This window comes from Echinops telfairi, unplaced genomic scaffold (genome assembly GCF_000313985.2).
Source record: "Echinops telfairi isolate 266 unplaced genomic scaffold, ASM31398v2 ScPeMD7_7424;HRSCAF=8462, whole genome shotgun sequence".
NCBI lineage: Eukaryota > Metazoa > Chordata > Mammalia > Afrosoricida > Tenrecidae > Echinops > Echinops telfairi.
This window is the reverse complement of record NW_022111324.1, coordinates 10159198-10182080: the sequence shown is the minus strand read 5'-3', so window position 1 is coordinate 10182080 and position 22883 is coordinate 10159198. Positions and strand designations below refer to the sequence as shown.

Sequence of the window (22883 nt, the reverse complement as noted above, 5' to 3'; positions counted from 1 at the left end):
GAAACACAGGGAATCCAGGATAGATAAACCCCCAGGGTCAACAATGAGAGTAGAGATACCAGGAGGATTAGGGGAGGGGAGAGGTAGAAAGGGGGAATGGATCACAAGGATCAAACTAGAACCCCCTCTTAGGGGGACAAACAACAGAAAAAAGGGTGAGGGACGATGGAGGATGATCTAAGATTGAAATTAATAATCTATAACTTATCAAGGGCTTGTGAAGGAGGGCAGGTGGGGGAAGAAATGGGTAGCTGATATCGGGCTTAAGTGGGGAGAGAATGCTTTGAAAATGATGATGGAAGTATATGTGCAAATGTGCTTGACATGCTGGATGAATGTATGGATTGTGATAAAAGATGTAAGAGCCCCCGATAGAAGTATTTAATAATAATAATAATAATAAAGTAGATATTGTTGTCTTGTTCCTAATATTAAGGAGAAATCTATCAATCTCACCATTAAGTGTGATGTCAAATGTAATTTTTTCGTATATGCCTTTTATTATGTTGAAGAAAGTCCCTTTTATTCCTAATTTGTTGAATATGTTATTATGAATGCATGCTGGATTTTGTCAAATATTTTTTTCTGCATTGGGATAACAATGCGTTTTATTTCCTTTATCCTAATAATTGCGCTACATTGACAGATTTTCTTACGTTGTACCCCCTTCCATTCCTGGGATAAATCTCATTTGTTTGTGGGGTATAATCCTGTCAATATTCTGCTGTGTGTGGTTTGTTAGCATTTTGTTGAGGACTTTTGTATCGATATTCATAAGCTATTTTGGTCTGTAGTTTTTCTTGTGGTGTCTTTTTTCTTATTTTGGTATCAAGGTAATGCTTGTTTTAGAGAATAAATTAGGAAGTACTCTCTATTTGGAAGATTTTAAGAAGAGATGTCAATTCATCTCTAAGTATGTGGTAAAATTCCCTGGAAAGTCATCTGGCCTTTGGATTGTTTTCTTTTCTTTTTTTTTAAGAGGTGTCTGATTACTGATTCCATTTCTTGTTATAGGTCTTTGTGTTAGGCAGGGTTGACTAGAGAAACAAATCCAGTGACACTCATATGTGTAAGAGAGAGTGTTATATCAAGTAGTAATTATACATCAAGCAAAGATCCCAGGCCATCCAGATCAAGTCCATAAGTTCGATACTAGTTCATAAGTCCCTCTTTAGACTCACACAGCCACATGCAATAATGCAAACTGCAGGAGGATCACAGGCCTGTGGGTGAAAAGTCTTGTGGATCCAATGGTGGTGTACACGTCTCCAGGATTCCCGCAGGTCACCACGTGGCATCAACAGGAAGGTGAAGGCAGATAGAGAAGGGGAGGTTCCCAGGACCTTCCTTATGAGGAGGTGACACCCACATGAAGGCACCTTCAGGCTGTGACCTGATTGGCAGGCTAAACTCCACCCGTGTACTTCAAGTTGACACCAAATTATGTAACTACCACAGTCTATTTCAATTTTCTCTTTTTTCTTGTGTCAGTTTCTGTGATTTATGTGTTTCTACAAATTGGTTCATTTCATCTAGGATATCTAATTTTCTGGTGTACAGTTTTTATGGTATCCAATTGTATTCCTTTTTATTTCAGTAAAAGGACTAGTACTTTTAGTAATTTTAGTCTTTTTTCTTAGTCTAACCAGATGTTTACCTATTTTGTTGAGCTTTTATAAAGAACCAAATTTTCATTTTCCTTGATTTTTATTTTTCTCTTCTCTATCTTGTATTTTATCTCCACATTTTAATTTCTCAAAGTATATATTTATTTTATTGAGGTGGGGTCTTCCTTCCTCTTGAATGAAGGAATTTGCAGCTTAAATTTTCCTCTGAGCTCTGCTTTTATTGCATCCCATGTTTCTATATGTTGTTGTTTGTTTTCATTCTTCTCAAAACATATTTTGAGTTGTCTTCAACACTCTGATTCTTTCAGAATATCTTACTGTCCATAAATTTGTGAATTATGTTTTCCTTCTGTTATTTCCGCCTAAAATTCCATGCGATCAGAAAGTTTCTTTGAATGATTTTAATCATTTAAAATTTAAGACTTCTTGTGTGTTGTAACATATGGTCTAGCTGGAGACTGTCCAATGTATATTAAGAAGAATGTGTGTTCTATAGTTGTTGGGTAGAGTTATTGGGTCTTACTGGTTTATGGTCCAAGTGCACTCTCTTCTCATTAATCTCAACATTCCATTACTGAAAGTAAAATACAGAAATCTCCAATTATTCTGATAGAGCCTTCCTCTTTTGCACTGCACCTCCACTTTTCCAAGAATGATGTCCTCCAGGGATCAATGAAATGTTTCACTCATATCCTAAAGTGTAGCTTTCTTGTACCACAACTTGGGGCTTAACTAGGACTGTTCTTCTTCAACATGCTAGCCTCCAGTTTTTGTGTCGCTAACTACACAAGCCTATGAAATAGTTTCATCCACTCAGACAGCTCTTTAGGAATTAGCAAACATCTACTTTTAGGGAAAACCAGCCTCAAATATCAGTTTTACTTTTCTTTATCTCTGTTTTCTCCTGAATCTTAGCACTGCTTTTTCCTCATGCAGATATATACATGTACACACTACCCATATATATATATATATATGTTTGTGTTCCTGGCTACTTATATTTTCTTAGCAGGAGTATTGCTTTGACTTACCTAATTCTCTAATCCTCTGTCATTAACTATTATTTTATTAGTAGAAATACAAAACTTCTTTAGGTGTCATTCCTGTAAAGAACATCAACAATTATACATATTTGGGTAACTGTAAAAGATTATTTTCTACTCCTAATTTCTTTAAAATTCACAGAATTTTGTAGCAAAAAATTTCATGTGCTATAGTGTATAGAATTAGAACACAATGTATCATGGTGAGAAGGAGGGGTTAGCAGTAGTTTAATATTAAATTTTAAGTACACTGCACACACAAAAAGTCAGCCCAAAGCAAAGGTTCCCAAACTTATTTGGTCTACTATCCCCTTTTCAGAAAAAAAAAAAAAATCACTCAGTGCCTCCCAGCAATTAAACACTTGTATGATAACCCACAGTCCAGGATAGTGTAGGTTTCTGATTTTGTAGTCTCGCTGGATTGTTCTAGAGCCCCCCAGGCAGAAGTATGGCCCACTTTGGGAAACATTAGGAAGTGTCCTTTTCCCTAAAACCACCAAAGAATTAGTTTTTTAAAATATAGTTAAGAAATCTGTAGACACAAAAAAAGTGAAATTAATTAATTTTCAAATAATCCAAAAAGACAGGATAAAATAGAAGAACAAGATACAGAGGTGTCAAACAAAATAATTTAAATGGTAGATCAGGGTTCAACCCTATCAATTGCTATTGAAATGTTAATGAGCTAAACCAGTGTGTTGTAATAGAACTTTTTTCAATAACAGGAGTATCATAACTACATTGACCAATATAGTAAGCACTAGCTGTATAGTAAGCACTTAAGTACAGCTAATGCAGGTAATGGAGTTCATTTTTAACTATTTTTAAAATGTAATTGATTTAAATTTAATTTTAAATAGACCTATGTAGCTAGTGACTGTTAAAGAATAACTGTTGACATTTTAATATAAAAGTAAAGATTATCAATATGTTAAAAAAGCAAAATCCAATTATATTCTACATTAAGAAATTAATTTTAATATAAAGATACTCATAAGTTGAAAACAAATAGATGCAAACTTTAAACATGAGAAGGCTAGAGTGGCTATAATAACGTCGAGAAATAGCATGGTGAAAATCAAGAGTGCTTTCTCATGCTGAACAATACTACCACATCTAGAGAGTGTCAATATTAAATTCTACCAAATATTCTGGGAACAGATGATTTCAATTTTGTGCAACTCTTATAGGGAAATGGAGTCCTGCTGGTGTAGTGGTTATGCATAGGCTGTGATTGCACAACCCAGCCCCAGCTCCACAAGAGAAAGACTAGGCTTGCTACCTCTATAAACAGTTACAGTCTCAGAAACTCACAGTGGATCCATATGAGTCAGCATCACCTTGATGGCAGTGCGTTATTTTTCTCATAAGGAATATAGAAAGAGTGAATATTCCTAACTCATTGTAGGATTTTAGAATAACCTTTATATGAAAACCAGAAAAAGACAATACTAAAAAGGAAAATTTCAGGCCAGTATCATTGGTGAACAAAAATCCAGACTTATGGGGAGTGTATTAAAATACAGCATTATCCACATGTTCATTTCAGGAATATGAGTATAGGAATTTAATGTGTTTAATGAAGTTAAGTCAGTACATTAATAAAGCACAACAAATGGACATCCCAGTAGATGGAGAAAACATTTGATTACATTCAGTGCACATTTATTAAAGGAAAATGAACACTCAAACCAAAAATAAAAAGGAATTATGATTTAAACATATTTAATGGAGAGACTTTAGAAGCAATGCTTTCGTAAACAGTCAATCACAGATGCCTATTATAACCATCTCAATATTTCAACAGAAGTCCTAAACAGGTGAGGAAAAGTTATAAAGGAAGAGAATGAAGAGAAGAAAAGAAACTATTTATAAACTATTGAGTTGTATCAAGCAACACTACCTACTTTTTCTTTTCTTTTTTTTTGAGTGAGTGAGAGAGTGAGAGCCTACTACCTACTTTTTTAATTAAGATTGTAATATTCCTTGCAATGGATTCACAGAACTCACAGATATTAATAATTTTAAGGTTTTAAGGAAGTCAACAAGTTGTAATGCTAGTGAGAAATGCTCAGGATACAGTTGTCATCAGGACAACTTAGAAAGTTCTTTCAGGGTCAACAAAGACCAACCCCCTCCCCCAATTAAGTGCCCAGAGACACCCCACTCCAAAGCCAGCCTCCTGTTCAGAAACACTCACCATTACTTGCTCCATGAGCTGGGAAGTCCACCACTCTGTTCCATGCTTTGACTCCTGCTGCTCCTCTGATCCCATAGCTGTCTTCTCGATGCAGGAGGTTCACTGTGCAGGGAGGTCAGGGTCTGGAGGATGCACTTCCCTCATGGCTCATACTAGCAGTAAAATCTCCTCCCCTGCTTCTCAGAGGGCTCATTTTATACCCAGCAGGATAACCTTCCAATGAATCCTGTTCACAATTACTCTGGTGAATCGTATCAGTATCTTCTCGATCTTCTCACCCAGCTGCATGCAATAAAAGGCCACTTGGTGGAAGGTATTGAGGCTTTAGCTAATAGAGTCACATTAAATAATTCACTGCCCCAGCAACTATACAGTCACTTAAATAGGAAATCTAAAATAATGTTCATAATATTGGCATTCATGCCAAGGTGTCAAGCACATCGCTGGACATAAAATCTACATAGCTACCCCCAAAAGTATTTTGATATACTGATTTTAAAAATAAGTTAGAAAAAAGATACAAAAGTAAATAACAACATGAAATCTATCATTGAGTAAATTATGACTCATAGGGACATCATAGGACAGGGTAGAATTTTTCTTTCTCCCATGGAGAAGACTGGTAGAATTGAACTGCTGACCTTGCAATGTGCAGCCCATGTTTATAGATGATGCCTTAATCAATCTATGAGTTCCTGACATCCCAATTAAAATCCTAGTAGACATTTCACGCAAGTTCACACATGATGTTAAAATTTTAAGTTGAATGGCAAAGGTCCTAGAGTCCCAAGACACATCTGAAGAACGCTAGAGCTGGAGGTGGGAACGTCCCTTCTAAACATCAAGACATTTTAAATTAAGATTGTAGTGTTAACATGAGATAGCTCAACAGACCAATTGAATAAAAATGTAAAAGCCTAGAAATACAGCCTCGAGTACATGCAAATTGGTGATGAAGAAGAGTATTCAATATAAATTAGGGTTTATTTTCAAACTTCAGGAATATGATCGGTGAGTTTTATGTATTATAAAATTAATCTCACACAGTAAGAATAAGTACTATTTCACAAAGTATTTTTTTTTTATGTGTTGGGAAACAAAGGAGAGGTAACTGACTTCAAAAGAGAGAATATTTAAGAGACAGTGTAAATGTATTTAAAAGAGGTATTTTACAGCAAATCTGCCCAGTGCAGTGTCATTCGATTTCTTGACAGCTGCTTCCAGGGGTGTTTTGTAGGCTTTCACTTTGTACTTCCAGCGTCTCCTGTGATCTTGCCCTGTAGTGGTCAAGATAAAAGGAGTGGATAATGTTCTCACTGTCACCAGTCTATTGTGCCATATCTAGATCCACTCTGGGAGATGCATTAATATGCCAGGCTGCCAGGTGACAAAGGTCAGTTGACTGTAGACAATTAATAGGTTAGATATTTGTGAAATATGGGCAGGAAATAGGTGCTGAATAATCCTGCCATAGATCATAGACAGTAGTCTGAACACTTGCTACAATGGATTTGTCATTTGTTGTGCAGTGTGAATTTACCACTGCTCATTTGTTTATTATTTGATAAAACTTTTAAAATTTATAATAAATCATCCTGAGACCATTAAATTATTTAAAAGTATCTGCTTCCTGAAAAAATAAGTAGTAATTTTTGTTTCTCAAGAAAATTTATGGTGAGTATAATACAGTGTTTGCCAATACTTAATATCTACTGTAGGTATGATATCACTAACCACATGAAACACAGAAGCATCTGGATCTGCTTCAAAATTAGTAATTAAGAACACTGCACTCAAGGATGCCAGTTCAACACATGTACTATGGAAGGTGTACGTTAGATCACTCTGAAGTATTACAGTGTAACATGTGGTTTAGAAGGAGTCCAGCTGGCAGAGTGATTAAAAGCAAAAGGCCGGTGGTTTGAACCCAGCAGCCACTCTGAGGGAGAAAAGTGTGGCAATCTGATTTTCTAAGATTTACAGCTTTGGAAACCCTATGGGACAGTTCTTCTCAGTCCTTCAGGATCTCTCTGAGTTGTGTTATAGAGGTGTAATTTATATCACTCTGTGAAGCCTGACTTATTGAGATTAAAAGAAAAAGTTAATTTAGCACATTTTGGGGTCCAGCTTTCTTATTTACAGTAAAAAAATAAAAGGAGGGAGTTGTTACTGATGTTACTGTTTTCTACAATTAGTAGAAAAATATATTTGCAGACAATTAAAAGATACCAATTTAATCTTTATAATCAGATGTTTCAACTAAAAAATAAGTTTGTTCTAACAATGGCCTAAATTTGTCATCTAGTTCTTGAAATACTGAAGATACTATTATTCATTTTTTGATCATGCAAATATCATTTTGAGTGGGACACATTATTATGGTGAAAAAACCAACATTACTCAAAATTTGTGCAGCAGAAATATGACTTTCCAAAATGGGTACATAAGCAAATGTGGTGAAGAAGCTGATGGTGCCTGGCTATCAAAAGATACTCAAAGTTAAACAAGCAGCCATCTATCAGAGAAGCATCAAGCCCATATGGAAGAAGCACAAAAGCCTGTTTTATCATGAGGTGTCAGTGGGATCAGGTAACAGGCATCAGAAGACCCAAAACAAAACGAAAAAACCATTGTTGAGAATGAGGGGTGTCAGCAGAGACTCAAAACCCATCTGTAGACAATAGGACATCCCCTCACAGAAGGGTCACAAGGAAGGGATGAGTCAACCAGGGTTGCAGTATAGCACTGATGAAACACACAATATTCCTCTGCTTCTTTGAGGCTTCCTCACCCCCCACTGTTATGACCCCAGTCCTACCTTTCATTTCTGGCTAGACGGGAGCATGTACACTGATACAGATAAGAACTCATGACACAGGAATCCAGGTCAGATAAACCCCTCAGAATAGAAATGGGAGTAGTGATACCAGGAGGGTAGAGGGAAGAGGAAGGAAGAAGGGTAGGGAGGGGGAACGATTGCAATGACCGACGCATAGCACACACATACACGAGGGGGGACAAACAATAAAAACATAATAATTTATAATTTATCAAAGCTTCACAAGGGTGGAAGGGTGGGGGAAGGAGGGAAAAAAGAGCTGATACCATGGACTCAAATCGAAAGTAAATGTTTAGAAAATGTTGATGGTAACATGTACAAATATGCTTGATACAATTGATGTATGGATTGTTCTAAGAGCCCCCCAATAAAATGATCTTTAAAAAAAAAAGAAATCTGTCTTTCATAGGCTATATGCAGACATAATTCATAATTGTATCTAAGCAAGCAGGGTTGTTTTTTTACCAATCAAAATAGAAATTGAAATCAATTAATATATTGGTTTTGTATGTTCCTAGCAACTTACATACAACAGAACAAAATACTGCCCAGTGCTACATCTTCTTCACAATTGTTACTATGTTTGTGCTCAATGTTGCAGCCACTATGTCAATCCTTCTCGCTAAGGATCTTCTTTTAGAAGATGCTCCTCTTTTTCACTAATTTACCACCAAGCATAAAGTATTTCCTTGGAGACTGGTTCCTAGGTGCATACAAGCCTGGTACCTTCTATAGAACAACTAAATTGTTGTTAGTCTTTAAATTTCAAAATATTTGTATATCAATCAAGAGCCCTGTAGTATTTTTGAATAGTTTTATAGATATGTCTTGTACATTTGTTTCAATATCAATTATAAATGAAGAGCTTACAGTGGAATGTGTGGACTGTGTATTTGCAGTTCTACAGTCAAAGTATTCCCTAAAGTCACTATATTGCTTTATCAGTATGCTTCTAAACTGTGTATTATGTGATTGAGTTTTGTAATATATTTGAGGCTCTACACACCTCAAGTTGTAGTATTAAAAGATTCTATGGTCAAATATTGACTGATGAAAAGAATATATAAAGTCACTGTATCAAAAAGAACTAGTTGGCTTTCAACCATTTTAACAGGTAACATATGATCAGTACCTCAGAAAGAAATGGTACTGAAGGAAGCAATCCAAGCTGCATTGAAAGTATGAAAAACAAGCCTCTTGAAAATTGATGAAATACCAGGTGAAATGTTTCGACAAGCTGATGAAGCACTGGAAGCACTCACTTCCAATAAATTTGGAAGACAACTACCTAGCCAAATGACTGGAAGAGATCCATATTTGTACCCATTTCAAAGAAAGGTGACCCAACAGAATGCATAATTCAACAACAATATCATTGATATCACTTGCAAGTACAATTTTGCTGATGATTATTCTATAATGATTGCTTCATTGACAAGGAGTGTCCAGAAATTCAGTGAAGATTCAGAAGATGATGGAGAACAGAGAATAGCAATACTAAAACCAGATAGATCTTGCCTGAAAGCACAGAATACTAGAAAGATCTTTGCTTGTGTTTTACTATTTTGTATCATAAAAAATTATGGGTAACCTTGAGAAGAATAGGAATTCTATAACAATTGTGCTCATGCAGAACCTGTACATAGCAGTTGTGTGAGTTGAACAAGGGAATACTCCAACCACAAACTCACTGCCATGGAGTCAACTTTGACTCATAAGAGCCCTATAGGGCAAGGTAAAACCTTGTGGGTTTCACTATATTTGGACAAGGTGAAACCTTGTGGGTTTCACTATATTTATTCAATCTGTATGCTGAGCAAATACTCCGAGAAACTGAATTTTATGAAGAAGAATGTAGTATCAGGATTGGAGGAAGGTATATTATCAACCTGCATAATGCAGATGACACAAACTTAATTTCTGCAAGTAAGGAGGATTTGAAGCACTAGCTGAGAAAGATCAAGGATTGCAGCTTTCCACATGAATTACAAGTCAACGTACAAATCTTCACAACTGGATCAGTAGTAACATCAGTAGTAACGGAGAAGAATTGAAGTTGTCAAGGAATTTGTCTTGCTTGGATCCACAGTTAATGCTCATGGGAGCAGCGGTCAAAATATCAAATGGCACATTGCATTGGGTAAATCTGCTACATGAGACCTCTTTAAAATGTTGAAATGCCTGGATGTTACTTTGAGGACTGTGGTGGGCCATTTGCTTCATTCATTTCATATGCATGAGAAATTTGAACATTGAATAAGGTAGAAGAATTATGTACTTGAATTATAGTGCTGGTAAAAAATATTGCTAGTACCATGGAGTGCCAAAAGAATCAACACATGTGTCATGGTAGTTCAGCCAGAATGCTTTTTAGAAGTGAGGATAGCAAGATTTACTCTGTAGCACATGGGCTTACTGTGAGTCGGGATTTGCCTAATGTCAATTAGTGAGACCGCTCCAGGTGCTGTGGCAAGACCAGTGCCTGGAAAGGACATCTGGTTTGGTAAAGTAGAAGGTAGTGAAAAAGAGGAAGACCCTTGACAGGATTGATGGAAACAATGGCTGTAACATTTGGGCTCGAACATAACAATTGTGAGGATGTCCCAAGGACCAGGCAGCGTTTCTGTTGTACATAAGGTCGTTGTGAGTTGACAGCACCTGACAACATATGGTGGCAATGGCAAGAGGGCTTGGGGAGAGCACGAGGTACCCCTCCCACAATCTCTGTCAGCCTCTCACACGGATATAAACACTTTTTAATCAATCTTATATATAGTTCGATGCAAATGTAGTTCTACTCCAATTGGCTACTCATAAGCTTTTCTGTAAATAAATTCCAGAGCTTCTACTCTGGATGTTTACTTATAGATCTTAGGGGGGGAAAGTATATATTCTAAAATAATAAATGGTTTTCTCTAGATATTTGAATTTGCTTCCTTTTTATTTGCTACTTTCAGTGATCTGTTTTTACAATATATACAAACTACTTTGTAGTAAAGACATAAGAGAATTTAAATTAGCCTACTCTGTTAACCTAAAGATTGGTGGTTCCAACTCATCCAGCAGTCGCACAAGGGAAAGGCCTAGGGATCTACTTGCAGAAAAGCTATAGTCAAGCAACTCCGTGGAACAGTTCTACTCTGCAGCACATGGGGTTACTGTGAGTCGGGATTTGCCTAATGTCAACTAGTGATAACGCTCTCTAAAACACACAAATGCAAAAAAAAAAAGCAAACGGAAAAGGGATGGTATGGTTCTTTGAACTACTATTGATTTCTGTGGGGAAAAGCAAGATCTTAGCCCCGAGCACGAGTCCATCTCCTCCTTGCTGCTAGTCTAGGGAATGCAGGGTCTTCCAAACAGATTCATTCTGTTTCCGCCCCCTGCTCAAAATGTGAATTTCCGCCCCAGGTATACTGAATCAGAATCAACCTTCTAACAAGACCTTATGTGTACATTAGAATCATTGAGGATCTTGTTAAACTGCAGCTTGTGATCTGTATATCTGGGGTGAAAATGCAAATTCTCTGCCGAGGGTCAAACTAGAATGAGCCGGTTTGGAGCTCTGACTGAAAGTGGTGGTAGGAAGCTACACGTACAGCGAGTGTTTTATCCTCCCGAGTGGCTGCCGTCATGGATGCAGTGACCTCTTTCCATATGAAGAAGTTCAGAACTGGAAGGACTGCTCTTCATCGCACTGGGAGACAAAAAACGAATTTGCCTTGTAATGAAGAGAGAGCTGCTGTAGGGCTATAGTGCATGTCTTTCAGCTCTCTTTACTTCTTTCTTCTGATTCCTGTGATTTCACTCGCTTTTGCTTACAATCCTAAATTTGTATCCATTTATTTTACCTTTTAGAATCTGTACGATCCTTTTAATTTACGTTATATATCATATTTTCTAATTCCCTGATATCTACTGACCTGCCTGGTTTCTCACTGCTTCGATTCCTGTAAGCTTTGTCCTGCATAGTTTGAGAATCTAGCTAGACCCTATAACCACTGCCAGCAAGTCCATTTCTAGCCATAGAAAGTTTTCAAGACTAAATATTTGCAAGAGCAGACAGCCTCATTTTCCCCAAGAATTAGCTGCTGGATTCGAGCCTCCAGCCTTGCAGTTAGCAGTTCAGTACTTAACCCACAGAGGTACCTTGGTGGCCTACCTAGACCCTATACTCTGGTGAACTTTGTCTATGCTGATACTGAACTTGACTCTTAATTGGAATCCTAGCACTGGCATGAGATCCTTACCCTTCTTTTCAAGAATTCTAGGAAATGGGCTATTAAAAAATAGCATTGAACATATGCGTAATAAATCAAGGTATTATTCCTAAATGAAAGAAAAGCTTTAGATTTCTCAATGGAATTAAAGTTAATTTAAGGTGTGATCATTATATTCCTTTTTTTTATCAGACTGAAGGACGACTATCCTGCCCGCTAAATGTGACTAGAGTAGGAAAATGTGTTTGTTGTCATTGCTTAATCTCTTCTAGTACAACTCATTCTATCACCTTCTAAAGTAATTACTTGTTGGGCTGCTAACTACAGGGCCAGTGGTTAGAACCCACCAGCTACTCCTCAGGACAAAGATGAGGCAGTCTGCGCTTATCAAAATTTCCAGTCTCAAATCCAAAGGGCAGTTCTACTTTGTAGTAGAATGTCACTATAAGTCAAAATTGACTAGATGGCATTTGGTTTGTTTTTTAAGTGGCCAAGGGACAAGTAGTGATTGCCCAATGATTAGTTTACTTCAATTAAGAATTAATTCTTTAACTTTAGGGGCCCGGGACTAGTGCTTATAACCTTTCTATGAAAACTGCTAATGATACTATAATTTGACTTATGTGACTAAACAGCATTACCTGTAAGCACGTTTTCAAAAATGTGATTTTGGATATAATTTGAAAAGTTATTTAATTTAGATTCTAGTACTGGAATTTATACTATAATTATATTGCAGTTTAATTTATTAATCTTATTCTGTGATTTAACTAATGATCTTTTTATTTGACACTTGATTTTTCTTGTTAAACATTTTGGGGCATTTATCTTTACTGACTTTTAGTTGAGGTCATTCTCTTTAAAACATCTAATTCAAAACATTTCATTGGCTTGATCTTAAGTATGCATATTTGAATGATGTCTTTTTCCCAGGAAGAGTTATTCATCAGGTCACTTTCTGCAGGACAGAAATTATATATGTAGTACAGAGGTGGAGGAAACTGGGTTATTGCTTGGCCCAATTGTCAAGAGAAAACTTTATTTAAATGCAGATGTGAGCTCAGCCACCTTGTTTTGGGGAGAAGCTGCTAGATAAAAACAAGATATTTTGTGAGTTTTTAACCTGGAGATACCCTTTTTCCTTCATGTTCTAGGAAAGTTAAGGGAGGAAATATTGATGTACATCCATCAGAGAAAGCACTCATTGTTCAATATGAAGTGGAAGCTACCATTCTTGGAGAGATGGGTGATCCCATGTTGGGAGAACGAAAGGAATGCCAAAAAATGTAAGTCTGTATTTGTATGTGTTTTGAAAGGAATGTGAACCTTGCTTACTTTCTGTACACTTGCTGTTTTAATCATAACCAGATAAGTGGTTATGCCATTCTTGTACACATATTGTGTATTTGTGAAGCCGATTATATTAAACTCTGTATATAGGGTACATATATTTCAGAGAAAGTCAGGTCTATGTAAGCATAATAGAAATCTGCTGAAAAAATACTTATTCTGATTTACCCTAGTTAAGAAATTTGTCTCCTAGGATATAAACTATGAAATTGTGAAATCAGTCATTAAAGATAAATTTATGTGGAGCTTTTTAGCTTAATTTAGGAGGTTTATATTAAGGGGATCTTGCGCTCTTTCTCTTCCCTGAAATTGCAGGCAGTTAGTATGACTTGGTAGAACTGTCAGATGGTCCACAGACCTTGACTTCATCTTTTAAATCTTGCCCTCTGAGAGAATTTAATGCTAAACGCCGTTTTCGGACTTCATGGAATGGGCTTCAATCTCACAGTATCATTTCTTCCTGCATTTTACTTTGGAAACTGACCTTCTTCATTTGTCTGCATAGACGCTGTTGAAAATTTTCTCTGCCTCCATACTTTTGTGAAGTGCTGTTGCTCCAATATCACCTAGTGTTCTATTCCAGTCCTCTTCGTTCTATAAAAACACCTGATTTGGGAACTACAACAAGGAAAGAACTCACTCATCAAGTCAGTTTCCACAGTGATCCTATAGGACAGATTAGAACTGCTCCAGTGGATTTCTGAGACTAAAAATCTTTACAGAAGTAAAAAAGTCTCATCTTTCTTCCATGGAGCAACTGGTGGTTTCAAACTGCTGACGCTGAGATTAGGAGCCCAACTCGTAACCTATGCCACCAGAGCTCCATTGATTTGGGAACTACTTTGGAAAAATATCGATCTAGTCTGTATTTGGTAGTATTAAATATGTATATTCAATTACTTGCTGCTGGGAATGCATGTGATAGTACTTAGCATAAAGAGAGCCAGTCTGTTTCATATACAAGATATGAATCATAGATAGCAGTGGTGGGAGTGCTTCCCTAAAGATTTACTGTCTGGAAAATCTTTTGGGGCATTTCTGCTCTATCCAGTAGGGTCACAGTGAATCAGAATCAACTTGATAGCAATTGATTGAGATGCTTTACAATTTATTTATTTATTTATTTTACTGATGTTACTGATGTTATTTGATTCTGCTTGGTTCCGTTTCTTTTATTATTATTCATATTTTATAAATAATTTTTATTGGGGCTCTTATAACAATCCATATATCAATTGTATCAAGCACATTTGTGCATAGGTTGCCATCATCCTTCTCAAAACATTTTCTTTCTCCTTGTTTGTGCTCTTGGAATCAGCTCCTCCTTTTTTCCTCCTTCCCATATTTTTAATTTTTATGGTGGGTCTCAGCTAGGATTAGTTTCCCCCCAGGGCATATTTGGCTAGGACTCGAGACATTTTTGTTTGTCATATCTAGAAGGGTACTACTGTTGTCTAATGAGTAGAGGCTAAGGTGCTATTAAACATCCTGCAGTGTCTAAGGCACCTTCCTATAAGAAATTATTATTCTGCCAAAGTGTCAGTTGTCTAATGAGTACAGGCTAGGGTGCTATTAAACATCCTGCAGTGTCTAAGGCACCTTCCTATAAGAAATTATTATTCTGCCAAAGTGTCAGTAGTGTTGAGGTTAAAGAAACTGCTTAGCTTCTTACTGAAAACGATTTGCCATTTAGTCATTTAGGATGCTAATCCAGCCTGTGCTCCATGGGTTTTTCAGTAGCTCATTTAAAAAAAAATAAGGGTAAATTACAATGTACTATTACAAAATCATGTAAACCTATATTAAACAAAAATATCAAATTGTTTCTCGACATCTCTATTTTTATATAATTCTAAAGGTTATATTTCCAACTCCATAACCCTTTCTCAAAGAATTATGTATCCTTTGATTTATACTTCATAAGAAAAGCAATTTTGGCATCCTGGAGGGTCTCAAATTGGTTCCTATTAAATGTTCTTTGAGTTCTGGGAACAACAACAAGTCTAAAGGGCAAGGTCTGAGCTGAAGATGGATGGAGCAGGTGCATTGTCATGAAGGGGGAAAATTTGTTGTTTGCCTTCCTAGCCTTTTTCTCACCAACTCAGTTTTAAGTTTTCTTAAAATTTCTTTCTGATAAGATACCATGATGCTTTTTAAAAATCTATTTTTCTCAAGATTTCCCCTTTGGCATCCTAAACAGTAGCTCCTTGTGAGCTGATTCTCTCTCTTGAATGTAGCTGGTCTAGAAGATCCCCATAGTAGCCATTGTTATGATTAACCTTTGTGTTGAAGGCACTCTAATGAGACTAAGACATGTGGATGATTGAGAAGACATGGCTGCATTCATTTACGGATGGCAAAGACATGTTCAAACATGTTTTGTTTGGAATAAACATAGGAGCTGGAGTCCTAGTAGCAATACTTTCTCACTTACCCTTGTAGATGTCAAGGCCTTGGTTCTGAGATCCCTGTGTAACCCTGAGGTTTTGGTTAGTAGCTGAGCGTAGTAACCATTTGTACCATTCTAGAACATCAGTATTTACCTGTGATCTATAATCTTGTCTGTCTTATTTGTATTGCAAGGGAGAGTACATAGATAATTCATTAAAGAAAACTGATTTCTTCACCTGATGTGTCAGATTGAATAGTAATACACATGCAAATATACACACTCCCCCAGTACATCCCAACTCACAGCCTCACACTTGTTTGTGTTCTCATGTGCCTTCTCGTCTTGGTTCTGCCAGGGTTTTGTTTGAGTTTTGTACATTATGAGAAACATGAAAGTCTTTTGAGATCTTTCTTTTACAAATAAAAGCTTTTGAACTCGTACATCCACAAATCAAAAGATAATGTACTGTTCGTTCTTAAGGATGAATTTAGTAGCCTTATTCAGCTAGAATTAAATGAGAATGTTATATTTTGAAAGTCTTTAGGCTTTCCTGACAAGCGTACATTCACAAGTCAGCTACCTCCAGAGACTAACTACAGACTATGATTAGAGTAAGTGGATTTAAGTATCAGTAAGGGAAAACCTGAGTATCTCTATGCCATGATACTGAGCCCCAGCTTCACAGAATATAGAGAGAAATCATGTGAGATCAAAAGAAGAATGTGATTTATTGATGGTTAAAGTGGTTTTACCAATGCCACAAGTGTTTATAGGGAGAGGGGTATGGTATGCATATAGTTTGAGACAGGTATGAAGTACAAATATTATTGAATTAGAGTAGTCAGTGCTGTGGTCCAGGCCCAGAAGACTTATATTTCATTTTCAGTAGTGGGCAAGGCAGCAAAGGAATGTAAAACTGCATTATCAAAAGAGATTCAGTTTTCTGAAAGTTTCCCTGTGGTGTGGTCTAAAATTGATGCGGCTACTTTTGAGTTTTGGTATAAGATTGATAGGTATAAATTTAATAGATTAAGCTGTTTTAATAGTATAAGCTGCCTAATTAAGATCTCTTTTCAGTTTCAAAGATAATCCAGTGACCACACTACAAATATTTTCTAAACATTGTAGCTCTGCCTGTTTTTTCCATGCCTTGCATAATAGGAAAAGGCTTGGGGGAAGAGATGTACATTCTAAAAGAAGAAAATTTATGGAGTCTGGAATGGAATGCAGATGAATCAGATTGGTAATATATGTGCTGATAGAAAATGAATCTTAAAAAGATCTAAAAAGCCTGTCTAGAGAGTTTCCATTGTATTTCTTCTTAATCAGCTTTTTTGAAAGTATCAAAAAAAGAGAAAGTGTCAAGATTTCCCAATTCCTTGTTAAAAGTAAACATTGAGAGATCTTGTGGGGATTTTTCTGTCTCTACCTTCTGATGTCTAGCTAAAACTATATTAAAATACAATATGTATTTTTAAGTTTTAGAAGAAAAGAGCAAATAGGTGAAAGAAAAGTTAAAATAAAGGGACATGGTATTGCTAAAGCTCTCGTTGCAAACATTGGCAGCCCTAACAAATTTAAGCCCTAAATGAATTTATTGAAGCCTGTGAAGTGGCTTTTGCAGAATCACAAGGGGACCAGAGATTTGGGGATATCTGACCACTAAATCATTGAACTGGCTTTTTAGATATTATATCTGAGGGGACCTAAAAAATGTGTGGAAATTTTCCATTATCTTATTTCCATGTTTTGCTTTTTCCATCGAAATGTTACATGGGTGTATGTGCTTGGTAGTCTCTTGCCATATGAGTTTCCACACCGGACCTAATTTATGTGTCCAAAGCTCTCCCTCATGCATTTTCAGATTCCAGATGAGCTTTTCATTGTGGATTCCCGTGAATCTTCTGGGCTAAATTAAAAGAGAAGGGTTCTCTCCCCATCCCACCCCAGCATAGACTCCTTCCATCTGACTCATAGTGAGCCTACAGGACAGAGTAGGACTGTTGCTGTGCGTTTCTGACTGTAAATCCTTACAGGAGCAGAAAGCCTCATCTTCCTCCCGAGGAGCAGCGGGTGGTTTCACACTGCTGCCTTGTCGTTAGCAGCCCAGCATATAGCGCACTGTGCCACCAAGGCTCCTAAAGAGGGAGGCGGGCCTATTGCACTTTACTTTGGTATTTTTAGTATACTAACCTAAGCGTATAATGTATTCTTTTGTTCCTCAGTTTTTAATATAAATATCTACCCCTTTTCCTTTTATACCTTCTATATAATTAAATCTGAAAAGTATCCATACTATATATATCTAGTGACCAAAAACTTTACATACATTTGCCTCATAAATATTATTTTAGAACAGACTCTGACTATGCCGACCTCTCTGGGAGAGTCAGATGTAGCTTTTTATGTTCCTTTCTTTCTTTTTTGTCCAGCTCAAAAAAAAAAAAACATTTGTCTACAGTTTTCTGAGTCTATCTAATAATGTATTATATTTTACCCGAGTTATCTGGGCAGATACATTTACATGCTTCACGGATTCTTGATTTGAAACTTGCTTACCTTTATAACACCTGAGTTGGGGAATTCTGATATGCTTGCAGCATTCGTCTTAAGAGTCTCAATGCCAACACAGACATAACTTCCCTGGCGCGGAAGGTGGTGGAAGAATGTAAGCTCATTCATCCCTCAAAACTAAATGAGGTAGAACAGCTGTTGTATTACCTACAAAATCGCCGTGATTCACTATCAGCAAAAGGTTAGTAGAATTACTGATGATCTCATACTGCAAAACTTAGAGTAGTTTGACTATGGCTTACACTTGTTATTTGAATGTTAATTTTTTTCCACTACTATGAATGAAAAAAGCAATGAAAGAATAAACAATCGTTTTAACTTTGTGTGTACTAAGCTGTATGTCAAATGCATCAACATAAAATTATCTGGTTTCATTTCATATTGTGTGTTCATAAACATTTGCTGATATAGGGAGTAGAAAAGGAAATATCTGTATCATATTGATTCTAGAGTTATAAGAAAAATAACTTATTACAAGAACCAATTTTCTGAAAACATTCAAAAGAGTTTCCAAAAGTTTGTGGAAAAATTCCATTATCTTTTCATACCATTTCTCATAAACTTTTTGAACACCTCATCCCCCACCCCACCTTCCACCATTGATGTAAAGTGAACAACATTGGTCTTTTAAGGTTGTTGTGTACTTATATCAGGTTGTATACTATAGTTTATACAGTTTTTCCAAATACCAACTTAATATCATTCCAAGGACAGAATTATGAAATAAAAATCAAATTCTATTCTGATTCACTTTAAATATACATATATTTGATGTGTTCTTATATTTTTCAGCTACATCATTAAGATAGTTTAATAGCATTTTGTTAGAAAATGAATTGTTAATCAGAAAAAAATTATAACAAATGGCTGTTTATTCAACACGTTTGAATAGGTATTTAATTTATTTGAGAAGAATATCCATTTAGCGCAAATGTAGAACATTTTTCTAATTTATTATCTTATTTCTATTTGTAAAAAAAGTAGCAATGGCTTTTAATTTCGCTTTAAAATTATTTGTCATATCTTATTAATTGGCACTTAGTTTTTATTTTAGCAAAGTCAATTCATGGTCTTTGCCTTGTTGACTTTCCTATTCTTACTTTAATAGAAATTAGGAATGAAGAAAAAGGAAACTTTAAAATACTGTTTTGCTTTTTTTTTTTTTTTAATGGTAACCCTGGTATGGTGAAATGCAATTACTTGGTATTAGGTTTTGTAACTTCCACCAAATGACTGGGTGGGACCATGTAAATAGGATATATTAAACACTAATAGAGGAGATTGGTCAGTTTTGCTATTCCACTGGGAATATAAGTGAGCCATCTCAGAAGCAGGAAGAGAAAGAATGTTGTTACCATCAAGAAAGAAGAGCCACTAAGGGCGCCATGTGCAAGATCCCTGTCGCAAGTGGTAGGAGCAGCAAAGGAACTGAATGTGGAAGCTCTGAGATCATGAGGCAAGCTGAGACTGTGAGACAGCAGAAGAGCCATGCGGAGACCATGGGGCAGAGCAGAGGAGCAGCATGAAGACTGTGAGGCAGGGTGGTGGGCTTCTTAGTCCATGGAACAAAGCAGTGACCATGTGGCTGAGAGGCCAAGGACCAGAGAGAGACATGCATGCCAGCATGGCTACGAAGAGGCATGAAGGACAAATGAACTTTATCCTTAACATTAGATCCCCTAATAAACTCCATAATCATGAACGTCGTCTGCGAGTTCTTTATGGCCACTGCAGGTCAGTATCAAACCTGGCAGAGAAGCAGAGAACCGAGGAAGGGATGGTTGATGTCAGAACAGAGACAAGAAGGATGACGGGTGGAAGCAGAGGTGATTTCTCTCTCGTGGCACTCATTGTGGAGTTGCAGTCTCCTATTTTGTTAGTCAGAGGAGGTCATACATGGCCCCCACACAATTTCCTCCTCTGCCTATATACATAGCAAAAAATTACCTAGAAAGGAACATAAAGATACTGCCTAACATAATGTGGGGTATTAGTTTAGATTTTTAAAATAGATTTTATTAGTTTTTGTAGATTTTATTAGTTTATGCACAGAAGAAAACGATTTGTTCTGAACATTGAGCGGCATATTTGTTTATTAAAAGACACCGTATTATAAATGCCTTCAGGATGATATTCATTTATCCTGATAAGAACAGAGGGAATGTAGGTGAGCATTCTGTATACATTATTTTCTAAATTCTGTAGCTTAAAGCCGACTGTTTAGTAGAATTAAACTCAGCTGCTTGCTGACATAGAATTTTGCATAGCAACACCATAAACCTAATGCTTCTCATTTTTTCTAGAAAAAAAGGAAAAATCAAGCAAACCTAAGGATCCACCTCCTTTTGAAGGGATGGAGGTAAGGCTGCAATCTGATCTAATAGACCATTGATGATAAGATGTTACCTTTTTTCCACCACTAATGCATATAATCATAGCACTGTTCACGGTAGTAAAAGGATGGGGAACAAACCTAAGCGTCCATCAGTGGGAGAGTGGGAAAACAAACAATGGCACCTACACGCAATGGAATACTATTCAGCGGTGAAGAATGAGGATGAATCTGTGAATCCCTGCATAGCATAAATGAACACGGAGGACACCAGGTCGAGTGAAATTTGTCAATCATGGAAGGACTAGTGTTATATGAGACCACTGTTATAAAAAGTCAAGAAAAGGTTTTCACCTGAAAGGATGATTACTAGGTATAAGACAGGAAGTTACTGACTAGAGGGCAAAGACACATGTTAACTTGGACAAAGGGAATGGCAAAAATATGTGATAATTGAGAGGTCAGCAAAAATGGAGACATGAGAAGGCCCTGTGAAGTTTACGAGGGTTAAAGGTAACAGAGGTGAATACTATTTTATACACAATACAATAGTGGTGATCTATGACTAGATACTTGGATAGACATGCAGATTGAGTATGTGGGGCAAACAGTGACAGTATGCCCACACACACAATATATATATATATATATAGGTTTGACAGGATATTTGAATATGTGTATTTACCTTTGCTGCATCAATGAATATGGTGGAGTATACAAAGAATAAAGCTTCAAAAGCTTCTTAGACATAACCAAACACTATGAAGAAATAAATAGCTGGGAGCGGGGAGGGAGGGGAAAAATGAGGACCTAATGTCGGGTGTTAAATGGAGAGAAAATGTTTTGAGAAACGATGTACAAATGCACTTTACACAATTGATGTGTGTATGGATTGGGATAACAGTTGTATGAGCCCCTATTAAAATGTTAAAAAAGAAAAAAAATTAAAAAAAATAAAATAAAACTAAAACTGAAAAAAAAAAAAAGAAAGAAATAGCTGGGTCTGAAGGCTCAGGATCATTATCCTGGTGGAGATCAAGGTCAACTGGTGTAGCATCCTACTTTGCTGAGTAGTGACTGGAGTCTTAGCTTGCCAGCAGCCATCTAAGGTACAACTATTGGCCTCTCCCTGCCCAGAGGAAAGAAGAGTAGAAGAAAATTTGTATTAAGGTCCTTTTGTACTGGAGCTCCCAAAGGTCTATTAAAAGAACATAGGTACTATGAGTTCTCTGAAAATTTATCTGTTGTTATAAAGGGAAATTTATTAATCACAAAATATTTCTTTGACCATGGTTCTGTTGAGTATTGGTATTGGTTTTCACTTTTAGTATGTCATGGCTCTTCCTTTGTTTCAGATTGATGAACTTGCTAACATTAATGACATGGATGAATACATTGAACTGTTATATGAAGATATACCTGACAAAGTTCGGGGTTCTGCGTTGATCCTGCAGCTTGCTCGAAATCCTGATAACTTGGAAGAACTGTTGTTGAATGGTAATTTATATCTATAAATATTGAAGTAGAAGAATCACTGGAGCACCTTTTAAAATCTGTAATAATATAGAAGTAGGAGTCCCTGCGTGCTACAGTTAACGTGTTTGGCTGGTAACTGAAGCGGTGGAAGCTCAAGTCCACTGAGAAGCACTGAGAAAGTTCTCCTGATCTCCTTTCAAAAAATTAACTACTGAAAACCTTGTGGAACCCACTGAGCACAGTTCTTTGACACACACAGGGTCGCCAAAAGTCAGAATCGACTCGATGGCAGCTGGTTCTTGTTACTTCAGTAATGCGTGCTAAGATTGCTTTTACCAGCATGAAAAGCATGTAGCTTTTACAGCTCTGTTACTTTCCTTTTCACTCATATTTTTTAACATTTAGTAACATTTAAATATGTTGTAAATATGCTGTGCATAATTCTTAAACCACTTACACAAGGAAAATCTAACACTGACAGTAGTGTATCTTCTAATCCAGAAAGCTGTATTTTTAAAACTAGGATGCAAGTTCGAGATTGTAACATTTTCAAAAGTATGTATGTAATGTTTTTATTAAATTAGCATTTCAATATTAGTTTTCTATCAGCACAGCAAAAGTTATGCTTCATCTTTATAATTTTCTTTATTTTTTTCCAAAAACAATTTTACTGGGAGTTAATACAGATATCATATCATTCCATAGTTCAGTCACACCAAGCAGTATTGTATAATTGCTACCACACTCGGTTTCAAAACATTTTCTTTTTTCTTGAACAACTTGACATCAGCTCCTTTTACACACACACACACACACACACACACACCCC

At 36.5% G+C, this 22883-nt stretch overlaps 1 protein-coding gene across 2 annotated transcripts in view; it reads left to right on the top strand.

Annotated features, from left to right (window-relative positions):
* Positions 1–22883, top strand: part of KIFAP3 (kinesin associated protein 3) — a 167936-nt gene that overhangs the window by 7894 nt on the left and 137159 nt on the right. For both annotated transcript variants that reach the window (XM_004706740.3, XM_045298136.1), the window contains exons 2-5: positions 13085–13216; positions 18273–18427; positions 20550–20605; positions 21934–22075. In XM_004706740.3, the coding sequence (XP_004706797.1) occupies positions 13085–13216; positions 18273–18427; positions 20550–20605; positions 21934–22075 (485 nt within the window). The remainder of the gene's footprint in view (positions 1–13084; positions 13217–18272; positions 18428–20549; positions 20606–21933; positions 22076–22883) is intronic.